This window comes from Portunus trituberculatus, chromosome 46, assembly GCF_017591435.1.
Source record: "Portunus trituberculatus isolate SZX2019 chromosome 46, ASM1759143v1, whole genome shotgun sequence".
NCBI classification, from domain to species: Eukaryota; Metazoa; Arthropoda; class Malacostraca; order Decapoda; family Portunidae; genus Portunus; species Portunus trituberculatus.
Window position 1 is genome coordinate 7,009,752 of NC_059300.1, and position 27,500 is coordinate 7,037,251.

The 27,500-nt window shown below is 44.1% G+C and overlaps 1 protein-coding gene and 2 non-coding genes across 14 annotated transcripts in view; 2 read left to right on the plus strand and 1 right to left on the minus strand.

Annotated features, from left to right (window-relative positions):
* The window catches only part of LOC123520195 (protein lava lamp-like), a 294,136-nt gene that overhangs the window by 239,090 nt on the left and 27,546 nt on the right, over window positions 1–27,500 (minus strand). For 11 of the 12 annotated variants that reach the window (XM_045282247.1, XM_045282251.1, XM_045282250.1 and 8 more), the window contains 2 exons: window positions 18,053–18,166; window positions 16,119–16,211 (listed from right to left, as the gene is read on the minus strand). In XM_045282247.1, the coding sequence (XP_045138182.1) occupies window positions 16,119–16,211; window positions 18,053–18,166 (207 nt within the window). Of the gene's footprint in view, window positions 1–9,349; window positions 11,333–16,118; window positions 16,212–18,052; window positions 18,167–27,500 lie in introns of those variants that run through there. The other variant, XM_045282253.1, reaches the window with a different exon arrangement.
* On the plus strand, window positions 15,064–15,135 carry Trnah-gug. Its single transcript has one exon. It is a non-coding gene; the product is annotated as a tRNA-His (tRNA).
* Trnaf-gaa lies at window positions 17,406–17,478 on the plus strand. The gene has a single exon. It is a non-coding gene; the product is annotated as a tRNA-Phe (tRNA).

Below are 27,500 nucleotides of genomic sequence, written 5' to 3' on the forward strand. Positions count from 1 at the left end.
AGACAAGAAGACACGAATATATGAAAACTAAGAAGGGAAAGACGTGCGTGTGAGTATATTGTGGGAACAAATTGAACTTCCCAAATGGAGTCACTGACACCTGGAATGAGTTGCTGGTCGTGATGGTACGTATGTATGTATGTATGTATGTATGTATGTATGAGTATCTATTATTGCAAATGTTTTTATTACTTTTATATGGACCATAACTGAAACCGTTTTCATTACCCAGTCTTTGTATTTTTGTTTGTGGTCGATAAAATGTAATCTTATCTAATCTCTGCAATCAAAACCATCCATAAAGTCAAGATTATTACACTAAAAGCTGGATTAGTAGACAGAAAAGCAGGAGTTCAATCTAAAACCTGTTGATCACACACACACACACACACACACACACACACACACACACACACACACACACACACACACACACACACACACACACACACGTCTTCTTTCCTTCTCTTGTGCACGTCCTCCCCACTAAGCCTCCAGGACTCCAGTGGCCTCGTCATCCTCTCCACACGTATTTCTTTTCCTCACCATTCTCCTCCTCCTCCTCCTCCACCCTCACACCACTGATGTCCCGTAGAGAGGCACCGCCCCTGACGACCTCCTCCTCTACATGACCTTCCCCTTCCACACACGCCCCTATCGCCCTCCTCCTCCTCCTCCTCCTCCTTATGACCTCTATCACTTTGTATCACTTCTCATGTCTTCCTATTCTTCTCATTTCTCCACTTACTAAATTTCTACATTTGGTTCCTTTCTTGCATTTTTTTTTTTTCACTGATTCCTTCACCTTATCTGACACACTTCCTCTCCACCACTTCACTCATACTTCTTCCCAGCACTCCAAGCAAGAACCCATCAATCCACTTCCTTCGTTCTTCTCCACAAAGCGCCTTTAGAGAAATACAGGATGAAGTAATGGTAAGAAAGCACTCTGCCTCAGCAATTATGGGGAGGAATGTTAAAAAAATGGTGAAGTTTTCCTGCACCATGAATTCCACCCATAGTAATAATCAGATCACTATTTGATTATGAATTCAACTAGTCTATGTGGAGGACTTTTAAAATATAAAGAAGGTAATGTTTTCCTGCACTACCACCTCCACCCATCATCATTATAAAACTATGAGTTCAATTAGCCTATAAATATTAACTAAAGCCATGTTTGAGAATCTTTACGACGACGCCTCCTCTCTACCCTTCTTTCTCTTCCCTCCCTTAAACCATCGCGTCCCACTCCCTCCGGCGTCCTCTCGGCGTGCCTCAAGGAGAAGGTCGAGGTCGGGGGAAGGCAGCACTGTGCTTCAAACCACAAGAAACTCATTAACAATCGCTTCAGCCCAAGCTATGAATTTGAGCCTTGGGGTAGAGTGTAACCCTAGGTGGTGGTGGTGGTGGTGGTGGTGGTGGTGGTGGTGGTGGTGGTGGTGGTGGTGGTGGTGGTGGTGGTAGTGGTGGTGGTGGTGGTGGTGGTGGTGGTGGTGAGAAAATAGATAAAAATTCCTTAGAAAATAAGAAATGACATAACCATTATCTGAAATCGCTCAAGCAATCCTCTCTCTCTCTCTCTCTCTCTCTCTCTCTCTCTCTCTCTCTCTCTCTCTCTCTCTCTCTCTCTCTCTTCCATGCATGAGCCACGAGAAGTCTAGAACCATGCACGCTCACCCACGCCCTTACCCTACCCAGCCCACGTGGCTCCAGTGGGGGGCATAAAATAAATCAGACACCAACGGCTTTCCTCTTCCCTATTTGAGTCTTGGAAATAATGAGGGTCAGGGTGGGCGGGACGCTCTCCTGGAGTGTGGGTGACGACTACCTGCACCTACACCCACACCCACACCCACACCTACACCACCAACTCCACCTCCTTCCTCCCTCCCTCCCTCTGGTCATAATGAAGGTTTCCAGTCTTCCTCTCCAAGCCTCCCCCGCCCCAACGCCCCATCCATGCGTGCCTCCTGAGGGCGCCGTAATAGAAACCACGACTCTCTGTATTAGGAATAAACCAAATCGTAAAAAGAATTCTGCGATTTGGTGAGTTTTCCAGGCCCCTCATCTTCCTGGTAATTACTGGGGGTCGCCAGTGTCCTCGGGGGGGAGGGGGCTGAGGTGGGAATGGGGTAGAGGGAAGGGGGAGGTAGTGCTGCCAGCCTGCCTGCCTCAACTCACCCCATCCATCCCTCCCTCTCTCTCTCCCCAGGACTGCGCTAAAGGTGTCAAAACTACCACATTACTGGATAGAAGGTCACGATGCGCCGCTGGGCCTACTTCCACTCCTACCTGTGACTGCCTCCTGCCTCCTTCCCTTCTCCTCCTTCCCTTCCACCCCTCATGCCTCCCCCCTCTCCCTCCCATCGCAAGCCTGGAGGGAGGGACAGCGGTATGTGGTGGTGGTGGTGGTGTGCGGTAATCAATTATTTGGGAACATCTGATTCCTGGAGCAGATAACAGTTATGAGATACTCACTCGCTTGTAGGTTAAGGATGTCTCTCTCTCTCTCTCTCTCTCTCTCTCTCTCTCTCTCTCTCTCTCTCTCTCTCTCTCTCTCTCTCTCTCTCTGCATTTATTTATATTTGATTGCCTCGTTTCTCATTTTGATTTATTCATTCATCCTTCCAGCGATATAGCAATGAATTTATCCGTTTAATTATGTATGTATGCATATATGTATGAACCTATCTATCTGTGTCTACCTATCTCATTGCCTGTCTGTCTATTTGTCAGTCTATCTATTTTTCTATTTATCTTCCTACCTACCTATCTATGTATCTATCAATTTATTTTCTACTTATTCATTTATGTATCAATCTGTTTGTCTCTCTTACTACTCGTCTATCCTGCTTTTTTTCTCTTCACTTATTCACTTCACTATTCATCCACTAATCCAACCATTCACTCCATTTCATTCATCAACATTCGCATTACTACATAAACACATTTTACTACCACATCTACTTCTTTCCTTACCTTCTTATACCACGACAAGTCATCCCCTCCCTGTATGTGCCCGGCAGCAACCATCAGATTACACAAACCCTAAGCCAGCCACCAGCAACCACGCTATAAACAAACCCACAACAGCCAACCCTCCTCCCTCCTTCCTTCCCTTCTTCCCTCACAGGCGTTCGTCTCGTTCAGGGTCACTTCATCACAGTAATTGGTGTACCTGAACGCTGTAATTAGTACCAAGGTGAATCTAAAACTGAATTGGGATTAGCGTTCTTGTAATGGATTAGCTAGAACAATTATAGGCTATCTCATACATACATTAATCTTATATTTTCTCGTGCGTATTCACTTTTCTGTGACGAGACATGTGAATAGTAAGTGGGAAGGGTGTATGTAATGTATAAGGAGGAAGGTGTAGAGTGAGTGAGTTTAGTACATGTAAGAGGTGCTTCAGTAAGAGAGACAATAATTCTAATGTTTTTTTGTGTCAAGATATCTGAATAGCAAATGGGAAGACTGTAATATGTAATGAGCTTTTAGTCTAAATAAGACATCTACAACGCTTAATACGAAAGAGAACTGCAATAAACAAGAAGAGTACTACTAATACTAATACACAAGCGGTGCAGGATGAGATTGTTGAGTAAAAGAGGCAGACAGATAATCACAAGGGAGGGAGCTCTCTTAACCTTTACGTGTTTGGTGTCTGCTGAGTCAGCCTTCGATTTCGGCCCATCCCCTGTGCATATTTACCATTCACGGCTGCCTCCAGATCAATTTCCGTAGCCTCGACGCCCCACTATTACCTAAGGCATCCTGTCAGCCGCACCGCCCAGCCCTCACCACTCACCCCAGCCTCACCCTTCAGGACATGACAACAGATACAACACAACCTTATACCTTTCCTCCTGACACCGATGCTTATCCAACACATCCTCACACCGCCCATGTTCCCAGCAAGTAGATAAGTAGATAGTTAATTGGCCAGTGATAGCATAGCACGCCATTGAATGTGGGGATGGAGTTACAGGAGAGTGTTTGGTGCTCTAGTAAAGGATATTAAGGGTAAGGCTAAGGTTAAGGTAAGGTAAGGTAAGGTAAGGCAAGATTTAGGTCGGGCCATGGAAAACAAAAGGTAAGGCAGTTTCAGATAAAGCAAGGAAAGATAAAATAACAGCATGAAAGGATTACCGGAATAACCTTAACCTACTAATCTTGAAGCAGTGACTATTTATTTCCGAGCAAAAAATAAATAGATAGATAAATATGACGTTTTTAAATGACTCTACAGTGAAATTAATAAACAGAATAAATTTACACCAAACCTAACCAAACCTTGAGTGAAGATGCCAATGCTGCTTCAATACCACCCAGGCAGGATAAAACTAGAAGCATAAGCGACTAAACACCAGAATACACCAATGGCCCAGTACAGTCACCACCTTACTAGCTCCACGCCCCGTCAGGCTACAGAGTCCTCGCCACGATGCACTCAGCCACGACAGGGAACTTAAACTCTCGCGGGACACCTGTGAATACTCGTACACACTGCCAAGGTGTCGTCAGGGTGAGGACAACCGCAACCCTTGACCTTCGCCGGCGTGAGAGGAATGAAGTTTGGTAGCTACTCGAGTCTCCGTCAGGTTATAAATTCGTAACTCCTCCCTTCCTCCCTCTCCCTTTCGTTCCTTCTCCCCCCACCCCCACGCACGTATTTGCCTTCCTCTCTCTCTCTCTCTCTCTCTCTCTCTCTCTCTCTCTCTCTCTCTCTCTCTCTCTCATCATCATTTCTCCACATCCGTGTTTGGATCGGAAATATCTAATAAATATTGACCACTGATGTCCATGAAGGGACCTTATGGCGGCAGGCAGCGTAAACAGACAGGTGACCCACGTACAGATGCGCACGCATACACGCACGCACGCACGTACACACACACACACACACACACACACACACACACACACACACACACACACACACACATAGTTTTCCCCGCTAATAGTGTATGCTGATGGAAGGGAAAGGAGCGGGTGATGGGCTAGAGAAGCTGGAGGTACAGTTTCCCTCACGTTTCCCAGCAGGAGAACCTGACAGGCGGCGTGTTGTTCCGTGCCCACCCTCGCCACCACCACCACCAACACCTGCCCGACCGGTGTGCGGCGTGCGGTCAGTGGGTCACCTCGTCCCTCCTCTCCTACCTGCCCATTGAATCCTCCTCCCACATCTGAATTTCTGTCTACATTTTCCTTCTCTCTCTCTCTTTCCTTTCATTCAGCGGTCTGTCACCACCAAGTCTCCGCCGCTGCCACGAACTGAAGGGAAATCGTGAAAGTGTTGTCGACAGCCGCTGCATTGTAGACGTGCGGCTCACGGTAACCTCAAACCCTGCGCTGGTAGCTATTTGGCGTAATTGACAAATAGACATGAATGAGCGAAAGTCTCTTTTCTTCCCACAACACACCAGCAGGCGCTGGGCCCAAACAAACACACACACCCACCCACGCCCCCAGGACAAACACGTCGCCTTCCCATCACCGCGACTAAGCTGAGCAGCGATTTCACGCACCCCACAGGCAGCGTCAGGAGAGTTAAAACTTAAAGAAATTGCTGCCTTTCATTTGGTGCCGTAGGCGTGCATGCTGCGGTCTCACGCACACACAGTCACTCACAGCCCAAACGATGAAACACTCGACTTTCCCGCCATTCCTCCTCGGCCTCTCGGTGCCCCGGCGACCCATTATACGCAGCGAGGAGAGGAAGCAAGACGGAACAATGGGCGGCAGGAAAAGGAATGGCGGAACTGTGCTTGCAGCTATGAAGCCCGTGTCATGCCAGGCTTGAGGGTCCATCCTGCCCCCTCCTGTGCATTCCCCCATGTGAGGCCTTTCCCACGTGGGTCATCCAGACACTCCTCAGGCTTGTATTTTTTCTTCTACTTTTGTATTACAGCTTTAACTAAAATTCATAATGATAATGATAATAATAGTAAAGACAGCAATAAAAGAAAAGTCATGACCATCACATCACATCTGAAATCCCCGCCTCCACATTCCTCGAAACTATTTCTAATCCAGCATGACATTAAATACCGTGTATTGCCTAACGAATGGAGGGAGTGAATCGAGTATGTATTGGGTGATTACTGGCCGCGCCTTCTTCTTGGTCCTTTGAAACCATAATCAAGATAACGTTGCTTCTCCTCTCCCATTACTGTGCTGAGCTTCCCGCGTCCGTCTGACCCGTGACGGAACCGGTCCCGTACGCCCCTCCGCCCTGCCCACCCTGCCCACCCTGCACTGCACCTCGCAGACACATGCTACCAGGTGTAGGCCATAGGCAATTTGTCCATTTAACCTGGTCGAAGTGCGTCCACGGGCAGCCGTGAGGTTATGGAGGGACAAGGAGGGACAGAGATAGGGGCGGCTGCTTGATGTTTTTGTTCTGAGTGTATGGAATTTTGACCTCCATATACACGCATCTCGCGACCTAGATACTGGAGGCCTGAGTCTGAATCATGCAGACTGCCACCTCTCCTGCCTTGCCTCACAGTGACCTTAATCTGTGACAACACAAGACTTCTGAACGTAAGAACTGAAGACAAGAGAACACTAAGCGCTACAGTCTTCAGCCTACTTCAAGATGCCTTTGAGATGTTATAATGCTGTGATCACGCAAGACTTAGGAGTATATAGACATTAAACAATAAGGGAAGGAAATATAAGCCTGTAACTATATTCCATCTTCTTCACTCAAACTTGAATTTATTCTTTTGCACCTTCATATTTCACCTCTCCTGTCTATACATCCCCAGAACAAACGAACGAGAGAAGTTACAAGAATCCGTTAGTGAGACCTACACGTGTCAAGTCCCTCACACTCCACCAGCCACCACACAGACGTCACAGGCATAATGAGACGCTCTGTCCCTCATACCCGTCACGCAGGTGGTCGTCTCTGTGGCTGGGCTGCAGGACCGCGCGTCACACGTAACGGTGGGAGTTATTTTTTTTCAGGTGTTAATTACAAAACCAGTTCGGGGATCTCTTGGACTTCTGGTTAATTATAATACCATTAGTCGAGGGAATGACATGTAGATTTGTGGCGTAAATATGTTTAGCCATCTGAGCTTTGAGAGAGGATACGGATTATGGAGAGGATATCGTGAATCATCGAGACATTCTAAGACATTTCAACACGGGTATTGACTATGGGTATGTGTATGAGAGAGAGAGAGAGAGAAAGAGAGAGAGAGAGAGAGAGAGAGAGAGAGAGAGAGAGAGAGAGAGAGAGAGAGAGAGAGAGAGAGAGAGAGAGAGAGAGAGAGAGAGAGAGAGAGAGAGAGAGAGAGAGAGAGAGAGAGAGAGAGAGAGAGAGAGAGAGAAAGAGAAAGAAAGAAAGAAAGAAAGAAAGAAAGGAAAAAGAGAGAGAGAGAGAGAGAGAGAGAGAGAGAGAGAGAGAGAGAGAGAGAGAGAGAGAGAGAGAGAGAGAGAGAGAGATTCACAGTGATGAGCTGATAGGTGGACAGGTACAAGCTATCAATCTTCCACAGCGCCGCTTCAAGGGACTCTCCGTGGCGGCTCAGCAAGGCGGGCAGGAGGCGGGAGAGGTGGCGAGAACAGGGACCATTACAGCACTTCACACAATGAGGGAACCTAAACAATGACGCCCGAGTGTCTGGTGGATGGCGAGGTGCTATAGGTGTGAATGGTTTCCCTAAGGCGCTATTCTTCTTCTTTTTTTTTTTTTCTTCTTCTTCTTCTTCTTCTTCTTCTTCTTCTTTGGGTGGAGAATGTAAGGTAGCTTTTCTCATTATTATTATTCTTTACCTTTTTTTTAGTGGGAAGTGGGAAACCAGTTCTTTTCTTCTTTTCTTTCTGTTTTTCTTCTTTCCTTCTTCTTCTTCTTCTTCTTCTTCTTCTTCTTCTTTCTTTCTTTCTTTCTGTCTCTCTTTCTTCTTCTCTCATCTTCCTTCTTTCTTCTTCTCATCTTCCTTCTTTCTTCTTCCTTCTTTTTTCTTCTTCCTTCTTTTTTCTTTCTTCTTCCTTTTTCTTTTCCTTCTTTCTTATTCCTACTTTCTTATTCTTACCTTCTTCTCCCTGCTTTCTTCTTTCTTCAATCTTCTTTCTTATTTTTGCTTTTTTTTTCTTTCTTTCTTTCATCTTCCATCTTCCTTCTTTCTTCTTCCTTCTCTTTTTTTTCTCATTTCTTTTTGTTGTGGAATGAAAGGGTGTGTGTAGCTCTTGCGGTTCCCTCCCTCATTACTCCCATGCAAGATAACCCACTCTTCCAGCCAGTCAGGTAAGGGAGGAGAGGTTTATGTAGGAGGTGGAGGTGCCTCTTGACATGTACCGTAAGCTCCCCACAGGTAAATTTCATCCAAGTACAGCACATGCCATGCCAGAAGATTTCCATACAAGATCATTTCCCTAATCTCAAATCTGGTTAGGTTAGTTTAAGTGAAGCTAGGTTAGGTAAGGTTAGGTTAGAATAAGCTTGGGTATAATTTGAAATGCATGATCTTCGTAGTGGAAATTATAGGTAACATTAAATCAAGTTAGGTTAGTTTGGGTTGGGTTAGGTTAGATAAGGTTGGGTTGGTTTGGGTTGGGTTGGGTTAGATTATGTTGGTTTGAGTTGAGCTGGTTTAGGTTAGGTAAGGGAAGGGTAGGAAAAATTGGGATAGATTAAGTCAGACAGGCTTACGTTAGCTCAATATACCATAGAAAAAATAATATGCAATGAAGTTTTAATGAAACAATCTTCGGGGATGGAATATACACGCATGAAATTTACATAAACCTCAAATGTCACGTGTTTAAAATAATAGCAGTAATAATAGCATCTCCACCTGAGCTCCTTATACGTAACACTAACATGAGAGAGGACCGGCGTACGGGAGTGAGTGCGTCGCGGCGATGACACACACGCTCGCTCACTTGTCCCCCGCCGGCCACACACCGGCGTCATGTTGCTGGGGACGGCCCAGCTCGGGTTGCGCTACACGACCAAGCTCCGGCCATCCTGTGTGCTTGAGAACACTTGTCCACCACTCTTACGGGACACACACACACACACACACACACACACACACACACACACACACACACACACACACACACACACTGTACTTCGGTGATATCATCTTCCTACGTTCTCTTTTACACCTAGACCCGCCCTCGCCGCAAGCCCTCACTTCAAAACGGAGAGAGAGAGAGAGAGAGAGAGAGAGAGAGAGAGAGAGAGAGAGAGAGAGAGAGAGAGAGAGAGAGAGAGAGAGAGAGAGAGAGAGAGAGAGAGAGAGAGAGAGAGAGATTAACTGTACACAATACTTATGGATGAATAAATCTCCATAGCCATAAAAAAAAAAAAAAACTAACCCACCTCTCTTTTCTTAGCGGGGATTCTAGCGGCCGTTCCGGAGGATATTCCTGGGACGTCGCTTGGAGCTTGCCGGGACACTGCGCCTGAGGAACCCGAGGCTGCCACTCCCCTTGGCCTCTTACCGCTGGGCCGACCCGTGTTACTCCTCACAGGCAGCTTCTGAAACTTGGCTCCTTCGTTTTCTTTTACTTCCTTTTTCGATGCGGCTGACGGACGTGTTGCTTGTGGTGATGGTGGTGGTGGTGGCTGTGCTTGGCGGCCTTGGCGAGGGGTAGGCTTAAGTGGTGTAGAATGAAACACGGAACCAGATGAAGGTGCTGTTTTTGCTGTTTTATTTGCTGTGTGTCGCTGTGATTTCGTTATTGGTGGTGGTGGTGTTGGTAGTGTTGGAGGTAAAGTCACTGGTGTTCTTGTGGGTGTTGGTGTTATCCTCGCTGCAATACTTCGCTGTGATCCGAGTGTTGCGTTGTGTGTTGCTGCTGGAGACTTCTTCTGTTGTTGTTGTTGTTGTTGACGCCTGATCTGTTCCTTCCTGTAGTGTGTTGCGTGTGTTCTTGTAGTATTTCGTGTTTTGGTTTCCGGTAAGTAGGTATTCACTGTCTTTGAATTTTGGATTTTCACTGCTTCATTTCCAGCTGTTTCGATTCCCGTTGTCTTGTTGTTTTGTGCTTCTTTTTCTTGTTCACTGGTTTCTGCTATTTCATTTGCTTCCGTTTTAGTCTCCAGTGTTTGATTGTGTTGTGTTTCAGTTATTTGTGTTTCCTCTGGTGTTCTGTTTTCTATTGTTTTAGCTGAGAGTGTTTCAGCCACCGGTGCTTGATCTACTGGTGTTTCAAAATCTAGTGCGTCTTCTCGTGCTTCAGATTCTGCTACTTTATCCTCTTTCGTTTCGTTTTCCAGTCCTTTATTGTTTGATGTTTCAGTTTCTTGTGTTTTATCTTCTGGTGCTTCAATTTCCACTTGTCTATCTTCTGTAGTTTTAGTTTCCACTGTTTTTTCTTCGGATGTTTCAGTTTCTAGTGTTTCATGTTCATTTGTATCAGTTTTTAATGTTTCATCTGTTTCCTCAGTCTCTAGTATTTTGTTTTCCGTCGTGTCATCTTCTGGTGTTTTAGCTTCTGATATTTCATCGCCCGGTGTTTCATTTTTCGCTGTTTTATCTTCAGGTGGATCAGTTTCTGGTGATTCCTCTCCTGTTGTTTTAGTTTCTGGTGTTTTATCTTCGGATGTGTCTGTTTCCACTGTTTTGTCTCTCGGTGTTTCAGTTTCTGGTGTACACATATCTAGTGTTTTATCTTCTGTTGTTTGAGTGTCTGGTTTTTCATCCTCTGGTATTTCTACGTCCACTGCTTTATTCTCCTGAGTTTCAGTTTTCAGTATTTGTGTTTCCGTTGTTCCTGTCTCGGTTGTTTTTGTTTCCATTTTCATTTCCAAGAAGTCGATTCGTTCCGTATCATTTACTGATGTTTCGGTTTCTGGTGACTTCACTTCTGCCACATTGGTTTCTGGTATGGCAAAGCCTGATATGGTGGAGTTCCCCCAAGAATCTTTTAGAACGTCGCTCCCTAAGGAGGTTGTATTCTGTGGCTGGCAGGCGGGCGAGGCCTCAAACGTGAGCACCTCGCCGCATGCTGGAGCCGTCGCTGTTTCGGTCATCTCTCTGCGGGATTCCTCACGCGGTGTTGAGACTGTAAACTGCAGGCTTCCCCACCAGAGCCATGTTGTTGTGTGTCCCCCTTCCCACACTCAAGGCGTCACACTAGAGACAATCCTGGCTTACTTCTAACGGGACGATCAACACATGATATACAGAGTGCAGTGTCCCTCCACGCTCCTCCGTCACTCCTCCAGACCTGCCTCACTTCACAGGTCCCCAGCGCGCTTGCGTGCCACATTCATTCACAATGACAAGGATTCACACAAACCCACAAATCACTTCACCATAACCACTTCTTCCTCACTAAATGCTTTCTTCTTCAGGATAAACACAACGTTTGGTAAAGCACATGTGAGTTTCCCGAGCATAAGTCACTCCGGGCGAATGGCTCGGCGTGAGATGGTTGACGATTCCTTTTCCTTCCCACCCGTTACGTCAAGACACGATACACTAAACACCACAATACACTTCACATCAGCGTCCACAAAGGCTCCTCCAACACAAGACACGCGGTATCCCACACTTCCACTCGGGATCTTCACGTCCGCCTCGCGCGGCGGGTGCCGAGGAAAAGTCGCCCTGAAGAATTCCCAGCGTCGAAAGTACTCCATCCCCTCCCCACTCAGCCACCCACCAACCCAACCTCCAGCCCACCAACCCTCCCGCGACAAAACCTTCCCCCGTTTTCTTCGGGAGAATGACTGCCTAATGCTCCACCCTGGGTCAGGTGGAACAAGCAAAACCGCCAGCTTAGGACGACACCTTTATTGCGTTATGGCGGCGATAAAAGCACGGGTGAAGGAAAGGTTTATAGCCAACCCTTCACACGCCGCGACGGATTAACACTGAACAGAGAGGAACATTGAGCGCTGACGGGCAGGAGAGCCGGCTGGGGGGAGATGGGGGCGTTGGGATGGTGGTGAGCGAAATGGAGAGGCCGCTAAAGCATCAGATGGTCCACCTTAAGACATCGCTCAAAGTAAGGAAAGTTTCAGCTTTGGTTGATATGAATGACGTCACCAAGCGATAGATATTTCTGATCTTTAAACTACGCGTATCGATTCCTTCGTCCAGTCATCCTTAATAATAGATACATAAGACTTTTCACGTACGCAATTTCAATACAATTACAAACCAACGTGAACACATACATAGCTACCTTGAAATGAAAGTTAGTGCTCTAAATAAAGTTTATTCTCGACGCCCATCACGTTTTGTCACTTTCCAAAACAACGCAAGTAAACAGAGCACTTTGTATTCACCCGAGACGGAAGCAACACTGTCATGGAAGGTGCAGCACGCCTCTTCTTCACCCTTCCCCTGTCATCCCCCCTACCTGTTCATCGACCCAGCGCCCACCACACTGCTGCCACTCACAACATCACACGTCTCACACACCGACTTTCGATACTCACGGCAGAAAAATTACAAAAGTGTGTTAAAAGAGTTATTCCGGCCAAACACCAGCCAGTTCCCACATTCACACACCAGCTCCTAAGGGGATTCGCCCCCGAGCAAGTGAAGCAACACAGTGTTTTCCTTAAATCGCTAGCTTGCGGACACACGCACACGCACACACATATACACATACACACACACACACAGAGAGAGAGAGAGAGAGAGAGAGAGAGAGAGAGAGAGAGAGAGAGAGAGAGAGAGAGAGAGAGAGAGAGAATTAGACTTTTCTTGTTGTGTATTTCCGTGCATTCAGTAGACAGCAATTCAAAAAAGTTCAAAACGTGGAGTAACCTGAGTCACGAACGTCGCCGTGACTGACAGCCCTGGGAGGCGCCTGGAGGAGCCCCTTCTTCCTGCAGGCCCGAGGGTTTTCCCAGAAAACCAGGGAAATTTGAGCAACACAGGAACCAAAGAACAACAAGGCACGCCATAAAGCAACGCCTTACCTTCTTTGTCGCCAAAAACCTCTGCACAACTACGCCGACTTTCTAAATTCCTGACCTGCAGGCGCTGTGTTTCTTCCTCGAGATTCAACCGCTGCCCACCGCCACTCACTCCAACTGCGCACCACCACCACCAGCACCACCACTATCACCACTGCCCAGCCGCCAAGCACGTCACCACTACGACTGCTTTATTGAGCTGATATGAGTTCAACAAACCCGCGACCTCCCCCACGTGGGCAAGGATCCATACTGACCTCCAGGAAGGAACACTAAAACTGTGTCGCCTCGGCCGCTCGCGTGACCCGCCGTGACGCACACAAAGGCCAGGCTCTTATCGCTGTTGTGCCCATGGACGCCCTCGCAGCACGCCCACGCCCGCGGCACTTCGCTCCCCACAGTACCATGCTCCAGTTACACTCTCAAGCACACAAAGTATAGCTGAATTTCATTATATTCTAGTTTAAGGGCTGACTAAGGAACAACAATTACTGCAGCAGCGGCTTTCCCCAGTGCCCACCCGTCACTCCCAGTGCCACCCGCCTGCCACATTCCTTACGACTCTACATGCATTCCAGTCCTCCTCCCGCTTCTCCCCCCCTTCAGATAAGAAAGGAGCAACACCAAAAAACTTCTACGTAACTGTATACTTCCCAACGTTTTATCTAAGAACAGATCATCCTATTGTAAGCAAAATATGAAAAACTGGAAAAAAGGTAGGGTTAGCAGAGGGTCGCTTACCGATAGCTCCCGGCGTGCTTCACCCGCCCGTGCATACATTAGCAGTTAACTGGATGGAAACGAAGCCCTTCTGCACGACTGACTGACCTCCCTGCCCTTACCCCCTCCACGACTCCCTCCGCCTTACATTCTCTACAGAAACAAAACCTACGATGGCCCTTTTACGCTCGATGTTTCCTTGTTTTGCATGAGAGAGAGAGAGAGAGAGAGAGAGAGAGAGAGAGAGAGAGAGAGAGAAGGGAGGGGTGCGGTGCTGTAGTGATCACAAAGAGTACCATTACGGGCATAATGGCAGGCATTGTCAGCAAAGGGTTCCATCAGCCTGGTTCACCCGGGCACACCACGGCAGCCATACATCCCGGGGCGGCGAGGCGCGAGGCGGCGGCACATTTGAGGGAATGGAACGAACAGGTCTGGAACAACCCAGTGACCCACATCACACGTGGGCGCTATGGCGGCAACCCCCTTCCCCTCTCCTTCCCCTCACCTGGCTGACCCCTGTGGCCCCTGCCTGCCGCCACCGCCACCACCACCACCACCATCACCATGCCGGGCCAAGCACAGCCACCCACCTCCGCAACGCAGTCCGTGCAAATACTTCCCTCACGTGTGCATAATTGTGTGTGTGTGTGTGTGTGTGTGTGTGTGTGTGTGTGTGTGTGCGTGTGCGTGTGCGTGTGCGTGTGTGTGTGTGTGTGTGTGAAACATAAAACTAAACAAAGAAGCAGAGGTGTGCTGATTCCAGGGAGGGAGAAATAAAGTGCTGTATAATGACACGGGAGCAGCCCGGGCCAAGCGGTGCCGCCACGAGCATGTTTCTTTCTATATGTCTGGGCCATGCACGCGCGGGACGGCCACAGACCTTTGCTTGATGGCGGGTGTTGCTATGGGAAAGACAAAAACACTTATTTTCCTTTCGCTCTGCTACAGTCTTCGTCACTCACCACAAAAAGAGCATTGTTACGCGCCGCCATTGCCTCCTTGCCCGTGAGGTCACGATGGAGTCACGGGAAGTCACGCGGGGCACTTCTTCATCACTCAAAGAAAATCAGAAAGGGTCACACTGAACAAGACGCAGGTAAGTGGCGGGACAGGTGCGTGCATGGCTGTGTACCGGGTGTGGGGTGTGAGGTGTTGGGTGTAGGTGTAGAGGAGAAGTAAAGCACAGAATCTAAGGGTTACATTAACATCTGAGTAATCTTCGTGATCTACTATGCTTGTTAATATATTTTAGTTTTTCTTTGTTAGTTTATTTATATCGTCTGATAGCATCTCTTGCTCTGACTTTCTGTAATAAATATCTAATAAAACTGAGGCTTCTATTTACTAAACTTGAGATGTATCACCACTCGCTATCTTTTCTTATCTAAAATAAATACAAGAAGACTCACCTCCCAAGACATGAAGTTTCAGTGGCCGTGATCGTATAGTGGTTAGTACATTGCGTTGTGGCCGCAATAACCCAGGTTCGAATCCTGGTCACGGCAAAGCTTCAATGGACTTTTTAATTATACCTTGGTGACACACGGAGAGAGACGTTATCTGTCACACTACTCAACCTCCGATGCGTCGCGGCTGTCTTGCCTACACTGTCACCAAGTAAAGCTCAGAGGTGACTGCTGGCATAGGTTTTCTTTCCCCCCCTCCCTCCCCAACCCACTATCTTTATTTTTCTTGTCGAACACAAACACACGCACGAACACACGACACACACACACACACACACACACACACACACACACACACACACACACACACACACACACACACACACACACACACACACACACACACACACACACACACACACACACACATGACGAGCTAACGCTATTACTTCTTGATCAACTTACCGCCGCGTCAGTCTTCCTTTCTCCCCTCCCACCACACGAGAAGACCCAGTAGTGTTGTGATATTGAAGGGGTGAACACGTCATGCTCTGCTCCTCTTTCCTCTCTCTTTCCCCCTTCCTTCCTCTCTCCCTCCCCATTTCTCTTTTTACTCCTTCTCCTCCTCTTTCATGAACATACAGCACTCCTTTATTTACTCTTTCTTTTCATTCCTCTTCTTCTTCCTCTTCCTCTTTATCTTTCTCCTCCTCTTCCTCCTTCACCACGTTTTTTTTTTTTCCTCTTTCCTCCCACCTACTCCCGATACAACAAATCCACTCATCACTACCATACTTGCTTCTGTTAGACACCGCCACAACAAGAATGACGATAATGCAACTAATTACTTATTCTGCCAGAGAAATATAAATCCAAAACGAGAAAAAAGTATACAAATAAGATAAAGAAAGAAAGAAACGTATAGATGAATGAATAACGTACATTCAACACTGACGCAATGGCGGCAATAACGATGCTGATAATGACAAATGAGAAACATATAAAGAAAGACAGAATAATATAATATAAATTAGAATAAAAATGAATGAATGAACAGACAGGTACACAGATCACGTACGTACCTTTTCCTCCAGATGGCGCAGCTTGGAGGCCTGCGCCGCCACCTGCCGCTCCAGGATGGTGATGGAGCGCTCTTTGGATCGAAGTTCATCCAGCTGACGAGAGCAGAAAGAACATACCATTAGTGGAGCTTCACCTCAATACACCTGTGCTACATACTAAGTAACCAACTTGCTTACATTATTTCATTCATTTCTCTATGTATTCTATTCTATTCTATTTCATTCTATTCTCTATTTTGTAAATCTGTTTTTTTTTTTCCTGCTTTCATTGTTAATTTGGTCATTTCTCTATCTATTTTATTATATATTATTTTAATCGTTTTATCATTTTTTTTTTTTATTTAACGAACACTAGACTTTAAGAGGCCAGTAAAAGCATCAGGTATGGTATTCGTAAACAAACAGACAAACACAGAGAGAATGAGTGACAGAGATGTACATAGAAAGTAAATGAAGACTCGCACCAAAACAACAGACAGGCAGACAAACAGACAGACAGACGTACACAAAGGCAAATAGCAACATAGGATAGGAAGGTGGAAAGAAGTAGAAGGAAGAGATAATAGACTCTCTTACATACATACGTACAGAAAAAAAAAATACATGAACCGCGTATCAAATAGATGGAGACATGCACTCTAATAGAAAAAAAAAATTGTCCATAAGAAAATATTGAGGGTTAATGGACGAACAGAGTGAAAAATATGATAATGAAGTGAAGAGTAAAGATTTTAACTGCTTAAATGGAAAGGTGATTCACTTCCAAACATAGAAAGATGAAGGTTTACTAATAAAAAAAAAAAAAAAAACATTTATAATAGAAACAATATCAATGTAAAGTACACTACACGATTACTTAAATGATTATGTGTGAAGAAGGAAAAGACGGAAGGGAAATAAACTATAATGAGTCACAGAGGCAAAGAGATAGTCACGCACACATACAAAGAACTTCATACATAATTCACACACACACACACACACACACACACACACACACACACACACACACACACACACACACACACTAATGACAGTCATCCAGACAGTCAACACAATCGCAAAACAAAATCAAACAAAAGAATGTTGGAAAAATTTATAAGAATGAATGAAAAGTGTAACAAAAACAGACATGATACGTAAATGTTCACCTTTGTTCAGCTGTGTGTGTGTGTGTGTGTGTGTGTGTGTGTGTGTGTGTGTGTGTGTGTGTGAGAGAGAGAGAGAGAGAGAGAGAGAGAGAGAGAGCCAGCCATGATGTGCATTAATTTCTCACTAGTGACATAAGCCTAGATAGCTCAGTTGGGAGAGCGTTAGACTGAAGATCTAAAGGTCCCCGGTTCGATCCCGGGTCTGGGCAAAGTATTTTTAGGTTGAATACACACTGACATGCACCCACGCATACTCTTATTATTATAAGCATTATGCACACAGAACGAAATTTAGGAGAAACTATTTATCCGGAGAGAGAAACGTGCAAATGGGAATTTCTGTACCATTTAAAACGTCTCCAAATGTTACCAATGAGCCTGTAAAAACCAAACCTAATAATGCAGGGAAGTCAGAGGGGATTGACGGGTGTAATGCATTGCTGGAGTCAGTACAGGTATCAATGAATGCGTTAGCTATTGCGTTGTTGTTGTTGTTGTTGTTGTTGTTGTTGTTGTTCGAGGTTCGTGTGCATGTGTTTTATCTGGACAAACTCATATGAACTTTTTTTTCTGCACTTACCTGTGGTGTGCACTTATAATTATCAACAACATCAACTACTACTACTACTACTACTACTACTACTACTACTACTACTACTACTACCACTACTACCACCACCACCAAAACCACCACCACTACTATCACCATAACCTTCACCATCAATAACAACAACAACAACAACAACAACAACACCAATAATAACAATACAACTCTCTACCCACCAGACGCGCTCCCTCAGACTTGTTGGCCCGATGGATCTTTGCCACAGCCACTTCATGTTCATCGTGGAGGCGCCTCAGCTCCCCCGCCCGCTGCCGCTCGCTCTCCTGAAGGGTCTGTGAAGGAGAGGGAAAGGAAGGAGACCGTCAGCAGATCCATTGACTGATTAAAGATTGATTGATAGAATGATTGATTGATGTTAGCGCCGCAATAGCTGGGGTCATATGGCGCCGCGACTGATTAATTCCTTGAGTACCATGACGTGTTTCCATATTCATTTTGCTTACTATATGGTGATTTTATACAGCTTCAGAGACTTATGTGGGGATTAAAATACTAATAAGTGTGGCCATTAATCTTCTGTCTTCTATATACCCTTCCTAATGTAATCAAATCGTCTAATCGTACACAAAACTCATGGTAAAAATGCGTCCCAGTACTGAAGGGATTAAAGACACTGTGACAACGAGGAGGAAGAGGAACAAATGACAGACAGAGGAATAGAGTAACGTGGATAATGAAGGGAACATAACACTGCTAGGGAAAAGTAACAGAAAGGAGAATGTGTAAAAGAGAGAACTATACAGAGAGAAAGAGAAAGAGCAAGCGACGAAAGAAAGAGGGAGACACTGAATAAGTAAAATAAAAATTAATAAAAGGAAGAAGTATACAAAGAGAGAGAGAGAGAGAGAGAGAGAGAGAGAGAGTGGGCAAGAGACAACAAATAAAGTAAATAAAAAGAAGGAAGTGTGAAAGAAGTAAACCAGCAAAAGCTTAAGAGAAAATTAACGAAGAGAACAATTAAAAGAGCAAAAAAAATACTGAGATAAAGAGAGGAAGAGAAAGAGCAGAGTGTAATGAAAGACATGAGAGAGACAAGAAAGAAAGTAAAGAGAGAAAGATAAAAGATAACACGATGAATAAAAGAAGAGAATAAACAAAATGGGAGAAAATACAGAGAAGGAGAAATAGAGAAGGGGGTGTTATGTGAGTGAAGGTGGTGGGGAAGCCAGGGAAAGGGGTATGCAAGGGGAATGTGAGGGCAGGGAGGGGAAAGGTGAAGTCATGAGGAAACGGGTGAGTGGAAGTGAATGGAAGAAGGAAGTGACGTGCAGAGAGAGAGAGAGAGAGAGAGAGAGAGAGAGAGAGAGAGAGAGAGAGAGAGAGAGAGAGAGAGAGAGAGAGAGAGAGAGAGAGAGAGAGAGAGAGAGAGAGAGAGAGATTGTTTCCCATTATTGACAAAATCTAAATATGTATCTTTGTAAACTAAAAATCTGTTTCTCGTCTAATTAATAAAAAGAAAATGAACTTGTGGTTGTAGAGAGGACAAGAAAACCGATAAATTCCGAAGAAACAAAGGATGAAACTTTAAAACTTAATGAATAACAAGCAGCAATGAGTAAACTGATAAGAAATATAAGTAGATATCTCACCAAACAGGACTTACACACACACACACACACACACACACACACACACACACACACACACACACACACTGAGCATGAATGTACAAAACTTACTTTAAAATTAAGAAGGAAATGTTGAAGTATTTATTAGTATATATATTTTTATTTTCATTTGTATGTATTTAGGACAACTATGTATATATAATTTTGTATGAGGCTCTGTAGAGCACCATTTACTGGTGGAATAGAGCCTAGAAAAAAAAATAAGAAAAAAACAATAAGAAAGTTTAAGACCTGCCTGAACTTGGAGGTGGAGAAAATGGTATCTTACGAGAATGAAAGAAAACGAACCTGTTTCATGGATAACCTACTTGAATTTTACACGTACTTCACTCTTTTTTTTTCGAATGTGAATTGCTGGCTGCAGTATATATAGTCCATAAACGAAAATACCGTCGCATATAGTTAAGGAGAATAAAAACTTACAAAGGTATTTACTTTCATTATCAATTCAGCTACGGTAGGAATAGTTAAATGATAAGGAAAGCAGATATTTTAAGTTAGTGAGTTCTTCTAATTATCTTTCTTCAAGTTTAATGTAGAGAGCTAAAAGTCAGAGAGTTTAAAGATCTATGGTTTTTTTTTTTTTAGAGGAATTTTCTCCCTAAGTGCGACAAAAAGATAAACAAAACAAAAAAAAGGAGAAAAAATAAAAGGGAAGGCCTACTAGTCACTCGAGATTTGCTCAAAAAGAATATCCAGAATTACGAGAACGATCCTGCTTATCACGACGCTGTCCACCACTGATAACAACATCAGCGAGGGAGCACACGTGGATGTCTCAATAAGAATCTAGACGGCCTAATTTCCGCCAAACACTACTAAAGAATCTGTGGCTTTTCAGTCATAATAAACCTTCAATTCAGTTTTGTATTCCAAAGATTAGGAATTTAGAAAGGAGTAATATGAAAGGATTAATTATTTCACAAGCTTTATATACGAAATAATAGTCATATAAATGTCACAACAAACAAAATAGACACGAAGAAACTATCAGTATTACAAAGATCGATCCTTATATTCGTGAAGTCCTGCTCAGACATTTGCTAAAGTCTCCCCATAATGCACAATGAAGAGACTCTCGTTTTCTGTTACACACTAACATCCGCCACTCTACTGTAAACGAATGGTGCACTTGTTGATACACACGTAAATACTGTGTCCCTGTACCGTGTGTGTGTGTGTGTGTGTGTGTGTGTGTGTGTGTGTGTGTGTGTGTGTGTCACTCGTCTTTTTTTATGAGTATATTGGCCCATCATGAAAAACACGTGTATAAAGAGTGTGGAGTTTATTCATCTACAATTTTAAGTCTGTTCATACACGAAAGAGGAGCGAGACAAGACAGGAAGAGCAGGTTAATTCAAGGAAGAATGAATTAAGTGAGGAAATGAGTAAATTAACAAAAAGGAGAAAGAAGAGAAGGAAGATGAATGCATGCAGAGATAAAAAAAAAAAAAACTGATAAAAGAACAAAAGATTAGATAAATGGGAAGAGGGAAGAGAAAGAGGAAAGATGTGCAGATAGTGAATTTAAATGCCTGTAACTCGTACCAGCACGCGGCACACGGATATGACCCTGCTGTGTGCCTGGTGAGCGAAGTATTACGTTTTGTGTATACACGAGAACGTCAAGAGTTGATAAACAAAGATTTCATGTCCGAGACTCTACCTTGACAAACGGGAATGTTTATCAACGCTATTCTTCACTGATCTCTGAAGACAAGACCGACAACTGTAATGCTGATCTAATCTTACAGTAAAAATAGATAGGTAGGTAAATAAAATGATAATGATGATGATGATGATGATGATGATGATGATGATGATGATGATAATAATAATAATAATAATAATAATAATAATAATAATAATAATAATAATAATGATAATAATAATAATAATAATACAGAGCCTATATGTCTCACACGAATACAGAACAGGCGGCAGCACGACCATGAATCCTTCTCCTCTCTGTTACCATTCCCAGGTTGACTAGATACATTCAGTACACAATTGAAAGAGTAAGAGACCCATTCAATACCTGCAACAAGGCGCCTGTTCTCTCCTGTACGTACATCAATTGGCTGAACAAAATATCAAAGTACCATAAAATCGTGATTACACTCTCATCTCTCTATGACAATTCCCATGTCAAATATATTAGGCATATAATATAAATACTAAGACGGTTTTCTTATCTTTTTTTTTTTTCTATGCATTTCAGCGCCAATTCTCTCACATAACCACATGTAAATAAAGTAGAAAGCATCATGAAATTTCTTTCATTCTCGCTGAGTTCCTGTCTCTGCATATCTAGGATGCACCGCTCAGGGAAAATACCACACGTGCGTTTGTTTATTGTTGCCACTGACTGCACACCTGACAGTCCCTTTTGGGCCTTGGGCGCAGAGCACCGGATGCTAAACAGTCACCCTCTAGCGAATTCATCTCAAGTAGCAGCCACGCCAAGATCCGGCCCGTTCTCACTCGTTGGCTCTTACGTTTGATTACTACGTAGGGTGACGCTTCCGAACATTTCCTTACCAGTATCGCAATTTTTCCCTTCATATGATAAGTGGGAAGACAGCACTCGTGACGCTTCTTAGGCACGTGTTCTTAAATGTTAAAGTATATCATATGGATTCTACATAATATTATGATTGGTCAGATTCTCATCAGTTTATCTAATATATGAAGCAAAATTATCGATAGATTGTCTCTAGATAAATTGAAACACTTGAAAACTTAGTATCGTTCACTAGAGACTGTTAAAAGTAGTTCAAATAATATGCCAGCACTTTTAAGAATACCTGACACTGATCTTCAAGGGACAAGAAAAGCCTATCTGAAATTGTATTGGATGCATGATGCTAAATTTTCGCAATCATTCAGTTATAATAAGTTTAAATCATGTAATGTGTGGCGGGAAGTGCAGTAAGATGACACTCCTGGCCGTCGAGCAGAGCCGTCACGCGTGCCACGGTAATAAATAGTTCCCTGGCATTCTTTGAGTCCTTGTGACAGATTCCTTCCTTGATACTCCGTGACCGTGAAAATTCTGAGGGAATGGCGGATGCAGATGATGCAGATATTTAGATAACAAAAAGACTAAACACAAATTAATATAAAAGATAAGTTTTTGTTAATCACTATAACATGATCCCTAGATTTTCACCACCACCCCCCGCCACAAATAAGAGCGAAGGCTTCTCCCTCCCGCCACTCAGTACATCCAAGTCAACCAGAGCACACTCCCCAAACACATGAATCTTACTAAGACTATCAGACTAACGGGCATCCCTCATGGCACAGTGACAGTTGAGGGGAGAAGGGTAGGGGTGGCCAGGAATGCAGGTGTGCCCTATATACCTCAGGTGACAAGGACAGAGCCTTGGCACGCCATGGGAAGCCCCAGTCATTGTCTGACAACTCCCTGGCAGCACCTCGCCGGCCGCCACTCACCACCACGAGGTGTCTGTCACGCGGTACCTGAGGCGTGTCAGCGAATGCAGCCTGATACTAATGCCGCTCGCTGCGCCTACAGAAAATCCATCACACTGCCACGACCTCACGCCGCCAGTGTAAAAACTTAATGTGGCTTGTATGAAGGAAAATAACGAACCTCATAGAAAATACATATTAAAGATAAAAACGAAAATAGAATAAAATAAGTCACGCCAGGTTTCAGTTTCTGGTAACCGGTATTTGCACTTACAACAGGTTTGAAGGTAAGAAAATATTTCCACGCAGAAAAAGAAAGCTGTACAAACTAAAGTATTCCCAGATATATAGAAGGATAGACATATTATACACCTCGCACTGAAAATTTCCATCTATCTGTCCAAGCTGATCTCCCTTGCAACGGTGCAGTCTAGACGAACACCCACATACATACACACACACACACACACACACACACACACACACACACACACACACACACACACACACACACACACACACACACACACACTCATATTCACACTCACACTCACACACACACACACACACACACACACACTATTTCTGAACATTCCCTCACATCTTTGTCTTGATATATGGGATGATTATAAAAAAATAAAAATGAACATACAAAAAGGCAAACACCATGACAGGATATCTCCCGTGCAACAAACTGTAAGCACGAGTGGCGGCGAGGAGAGGCGAGAGGCACCGGTGATGTAACACAGGTGACAACGACCCCACCACACACCTCTCCAGAAACACTCCAGACATACTAACACACACTCACCGCCTCACTTACTCCCTCTATTTTCCCAGTTCTCTCTCATTCTTTCCTTCCCAGCTCATCATTAATTCATATTACTCATTGCTACTTTCTTCCTTTCTTCCTCTTCCTTTCCTTCCCTTACTTTCATCTTCATTCTCTCGTCTCCTTTATTTGTTCCCTCAATCTTTCTTCATGTTTCTTTCATTCCCGACTTTCCATTTCCTTCCGCTCTCTCTTCAGTCACTTCCCCTTCTCTTTTCTTCCTTTATTTTACTCTCTCTCTCTCTCATCTCTTTCCTCGCTTTTCCTTTCTTTCCTTATCTTCCATCTTTTACATTAGCCTTCTTTCCTTCTCTCCTCCGTCCATTCTTTACCCTTCTCTTCGTCGTTCTCTCCTTCCTATTCCTTCCTTACCCCTTCCTCCCTCATTATTCTCCTTCCTCTCTTCCTTCCTCCAGCTCCACAATCTTCCTTCACTCATCATCTCCTGACTCCATTACACTCCACTTCTGTATACGTTCCTTCTCTTTAATGGGAAGAAGGATTAGAGCACCTTTTTTCATCCACTCTTTTTTCCAATGTTTCTTCCTCCCTTGCGAAAAATGAATAAATAAAAAAGTCATGTGAAAAAAAATACGAAATTCCTTATATCCTCCTCAACGTCCTACTCTTCCTCCTCCTCCTCCTCCTCCTCCTCCTCCTTCCATATAAAGACTCAAATTTTGTTCTCTGTTTCCTTCACTTGTTACTTCCTCCCTCCGTCCATCCTTCCTTTCTTCATTCCTTCCTTCCTTCCTTCCTTCTGTCCCTCCTCTCCTCCTCTCCCTCAATTTTCCCTCCAATTACAGGAACTAACACAAAGTAGTCTGCCTTGCTTTCCTTTTTTTTTATTTTGCATCTCTCTCTCTCTCTCTCTCTCTCTCTCTCTCTCTCTCTCTCTCTCTCTCTCTCTCTCTCTCTCTCTCTCTCTCTCTCTCTCTCTCTCTCTCTCTTTCTCTTTCTAACATTTTCTTCGTTTTCTTTCTCCTCCTCCTCCTCCTCCTCCTCCTCCTCCTCCTCCTCCTCCTCCTCCTCCTCCTCCTCCTCCATCTTTTCTTCTTTACTCCATCCCTTCTCTGTTATTTTCCTTCATGTTCTTGCTTGCTTCTTTCTTCTTTCTCAATCTAATTTTCTCATTTCCATTCTTTTTTCTCTCTCTCCTACTTTTTGCTGTCATTTTCCTTGTTTCCTCTTCTTATTTTCCTATCTCTATTCCTTCTTTACGTGATTTTAGCAATCTTCATTGCATCTTCTCCAACCTATTATCTTTATTTCCTCCTCCTCCTCCTCCTCCTCCTCCTCCTCTTTAAACTTTTTCCCCATGTCCTCTTCCTCATTTACCTCTTCTCTTCTCTTCTCTTCTCTTCTCTCTCTCTCTCTCTCTCTCTCTCTCTCTCTCTCTCTCTCTCTCTCTCTCTCTCTTTTCTCACTCAATTTTACATTCAAATATCCACAGTTTACATTTTCTGTCTCCTATCCGCCATTTTTACTTCCCATATTTGGTCACTAGTTTCAGCTCAGTCCAATTTTTCTCATTTATTTTCTTTCTCCATCATTCATCACGAACTTCACAAATTCTTCTCTCGTCCTTCTTTCACACACTTGCATTTCTTAACTCCTCTAATCTTTCACCTTTACCTCCCATATTTCTTTTTTTTTTCCTTACTCATTCCATTTTTAATCCCATCACTTCCATCTCTAACTCTTTAAATTTCTCCTTCCTTCCTTCCTTCACACACACACACACACACACACACACACACACACACACACACACACACACACACACACACACACACCTATATATCTTAGTTTCTATTTCCCATATCTTATCCTTACCATCTGTATTCCTCTTATTTTTCCATTCATCTCCCAATCTCTCCCGTCACTGGTTCTCTGCTTCCCACCCTGACACCCACACCGCCCACTCGCGACCCTTCACACAGTCACTAAGCTCAAGGATCCCACGCCACCGCCTCCCTATTACTCACCTCCTATACCTATTACTACTACAACCATCACTACCAGCACTAACACCATTACCAATAGCAACAAGAATAGCAAAACCAAACAAACCTACACAACTACACCCAAAACACCTTCACCAACACAACCAGGCGCCCCACAGACAGCAACGCCCTTTCCTTCCTTCCTGTACCTTGAGCACGTTCTGTGAGAGGCGACACAGCTGCTTCTGTTTGGCCACGAGGTGCGTCAAGTCACCTCAATCCTTTACCCTTACTTCGTAGACCTATTTTACATGACGTGCTTCTAACCTTTTCCCTTTTCAGCTTTCATCTCTCTCTCTCTCTCTCTCTCTCTCTCTCTCTCTCTCTCTCTCTCTCTCTCTCTCTCTCTCTCCATTTTTTCCCCTCCATGACCTTTTCCTCCCTATCCTGTACCTTTTCCTTCTTTCCTCCTTCATTTTCCCTCCCTCCCTCCCTCCTTTTGTGTGGTTAGGTTGTTGTGCCGGGAATAAAGGTGTCTGGAGGTTTGGTTTCTATGCATCAACGTGTTTAACGAGGAGGAGGAGGAGGAGGAGGAGGAGGAGGAGGAGGAACAAGAAGAAAGATAAGGAATGAAAGAGAGGCACAGTGAAGAAGGAGAAAGGAAAAAGAGAAAAGAAGGAGGAAAAGAGAGGCTTGATGAAAAGGATGAAAGAGAGAAAGGGAAGAGAATATGTAATTGGAAGAGGAGGCAGAAGAGAAGAGGAAAACTTTCTTTCCCTTATCCTTCCTATATTCTTCTTTGTCACTCACTCCTTTCTCCTTCTTTTGCTCTTTTTTTCTTTCTTTCTGTCCTTCCTTATTTTTTTTTTTTCTCCCTTTTTCTCTTTATTTATCCTCCTTCCTTATTTCACTACTTCCAATTTTCTTTCCTCCCCTCCTTATTGCTTTACTTTTCCTTCTTCTTCCTTAATTCCTTCCTTCCTTCCTTCGTTCTTCCTTCCTTCTCTCTTTCTTCCCTTTCTTTCTAAGACAGTACATTAATTTCTTCATTGTTTTCATCTTTCCTTACTTCGTTTTCTGTAAATTTCTTCCTTCCTTCTTTACTTCCTTCCATTCTTCTCTCCTCCTTTGCCTTTTACAGCGGAAGCATCGACCTTTCCTCCTACATTGTCTCCATCTTCTTTCCTCCACTACTCCATTCGTCATCTTTATACACTCTTACGTTTCTCCTCCTTTTCCTCCATTAAAAACACTCTCTCTCTCTCTCTCTCTCTCTCTCTCTCTCTCTCTCTATATATATATATATATATATATATATATATATATATATATATATATATATATATATATATATATATATATATATATATATATATCGCTCTCGTGCCCCTTCCATTCATCCTTCCATCCTTTCACTCTATCATTCAAGAGGTTACATTCAGCACATCCTTAACTTGCTTCCTCCTCCTCCTCCTCCTCTTCTACTCCACCTCCTATATGATCTATGTGTGCACTAGATGACCTCTTCCTCCTCCTCCTCCTCCTCCTCCCTTAATCACCACCAAATGGCACACTTCCGGGACATCTTTTAGACAGTTGAACACAAACACTCTCTCTCTCTCTCTCTCTCTCTCTCTCTCTCTCTCTCTCTCTCTCTCTCTCTCTCTCTCTCTCTCTCTCTCTCTCAACAAACCGCAACCCAACCCTCTCGTCCCTCGTTCCTCTGCTCCTCCCTTCCTCTAATTTCTTCCCACCCACACTG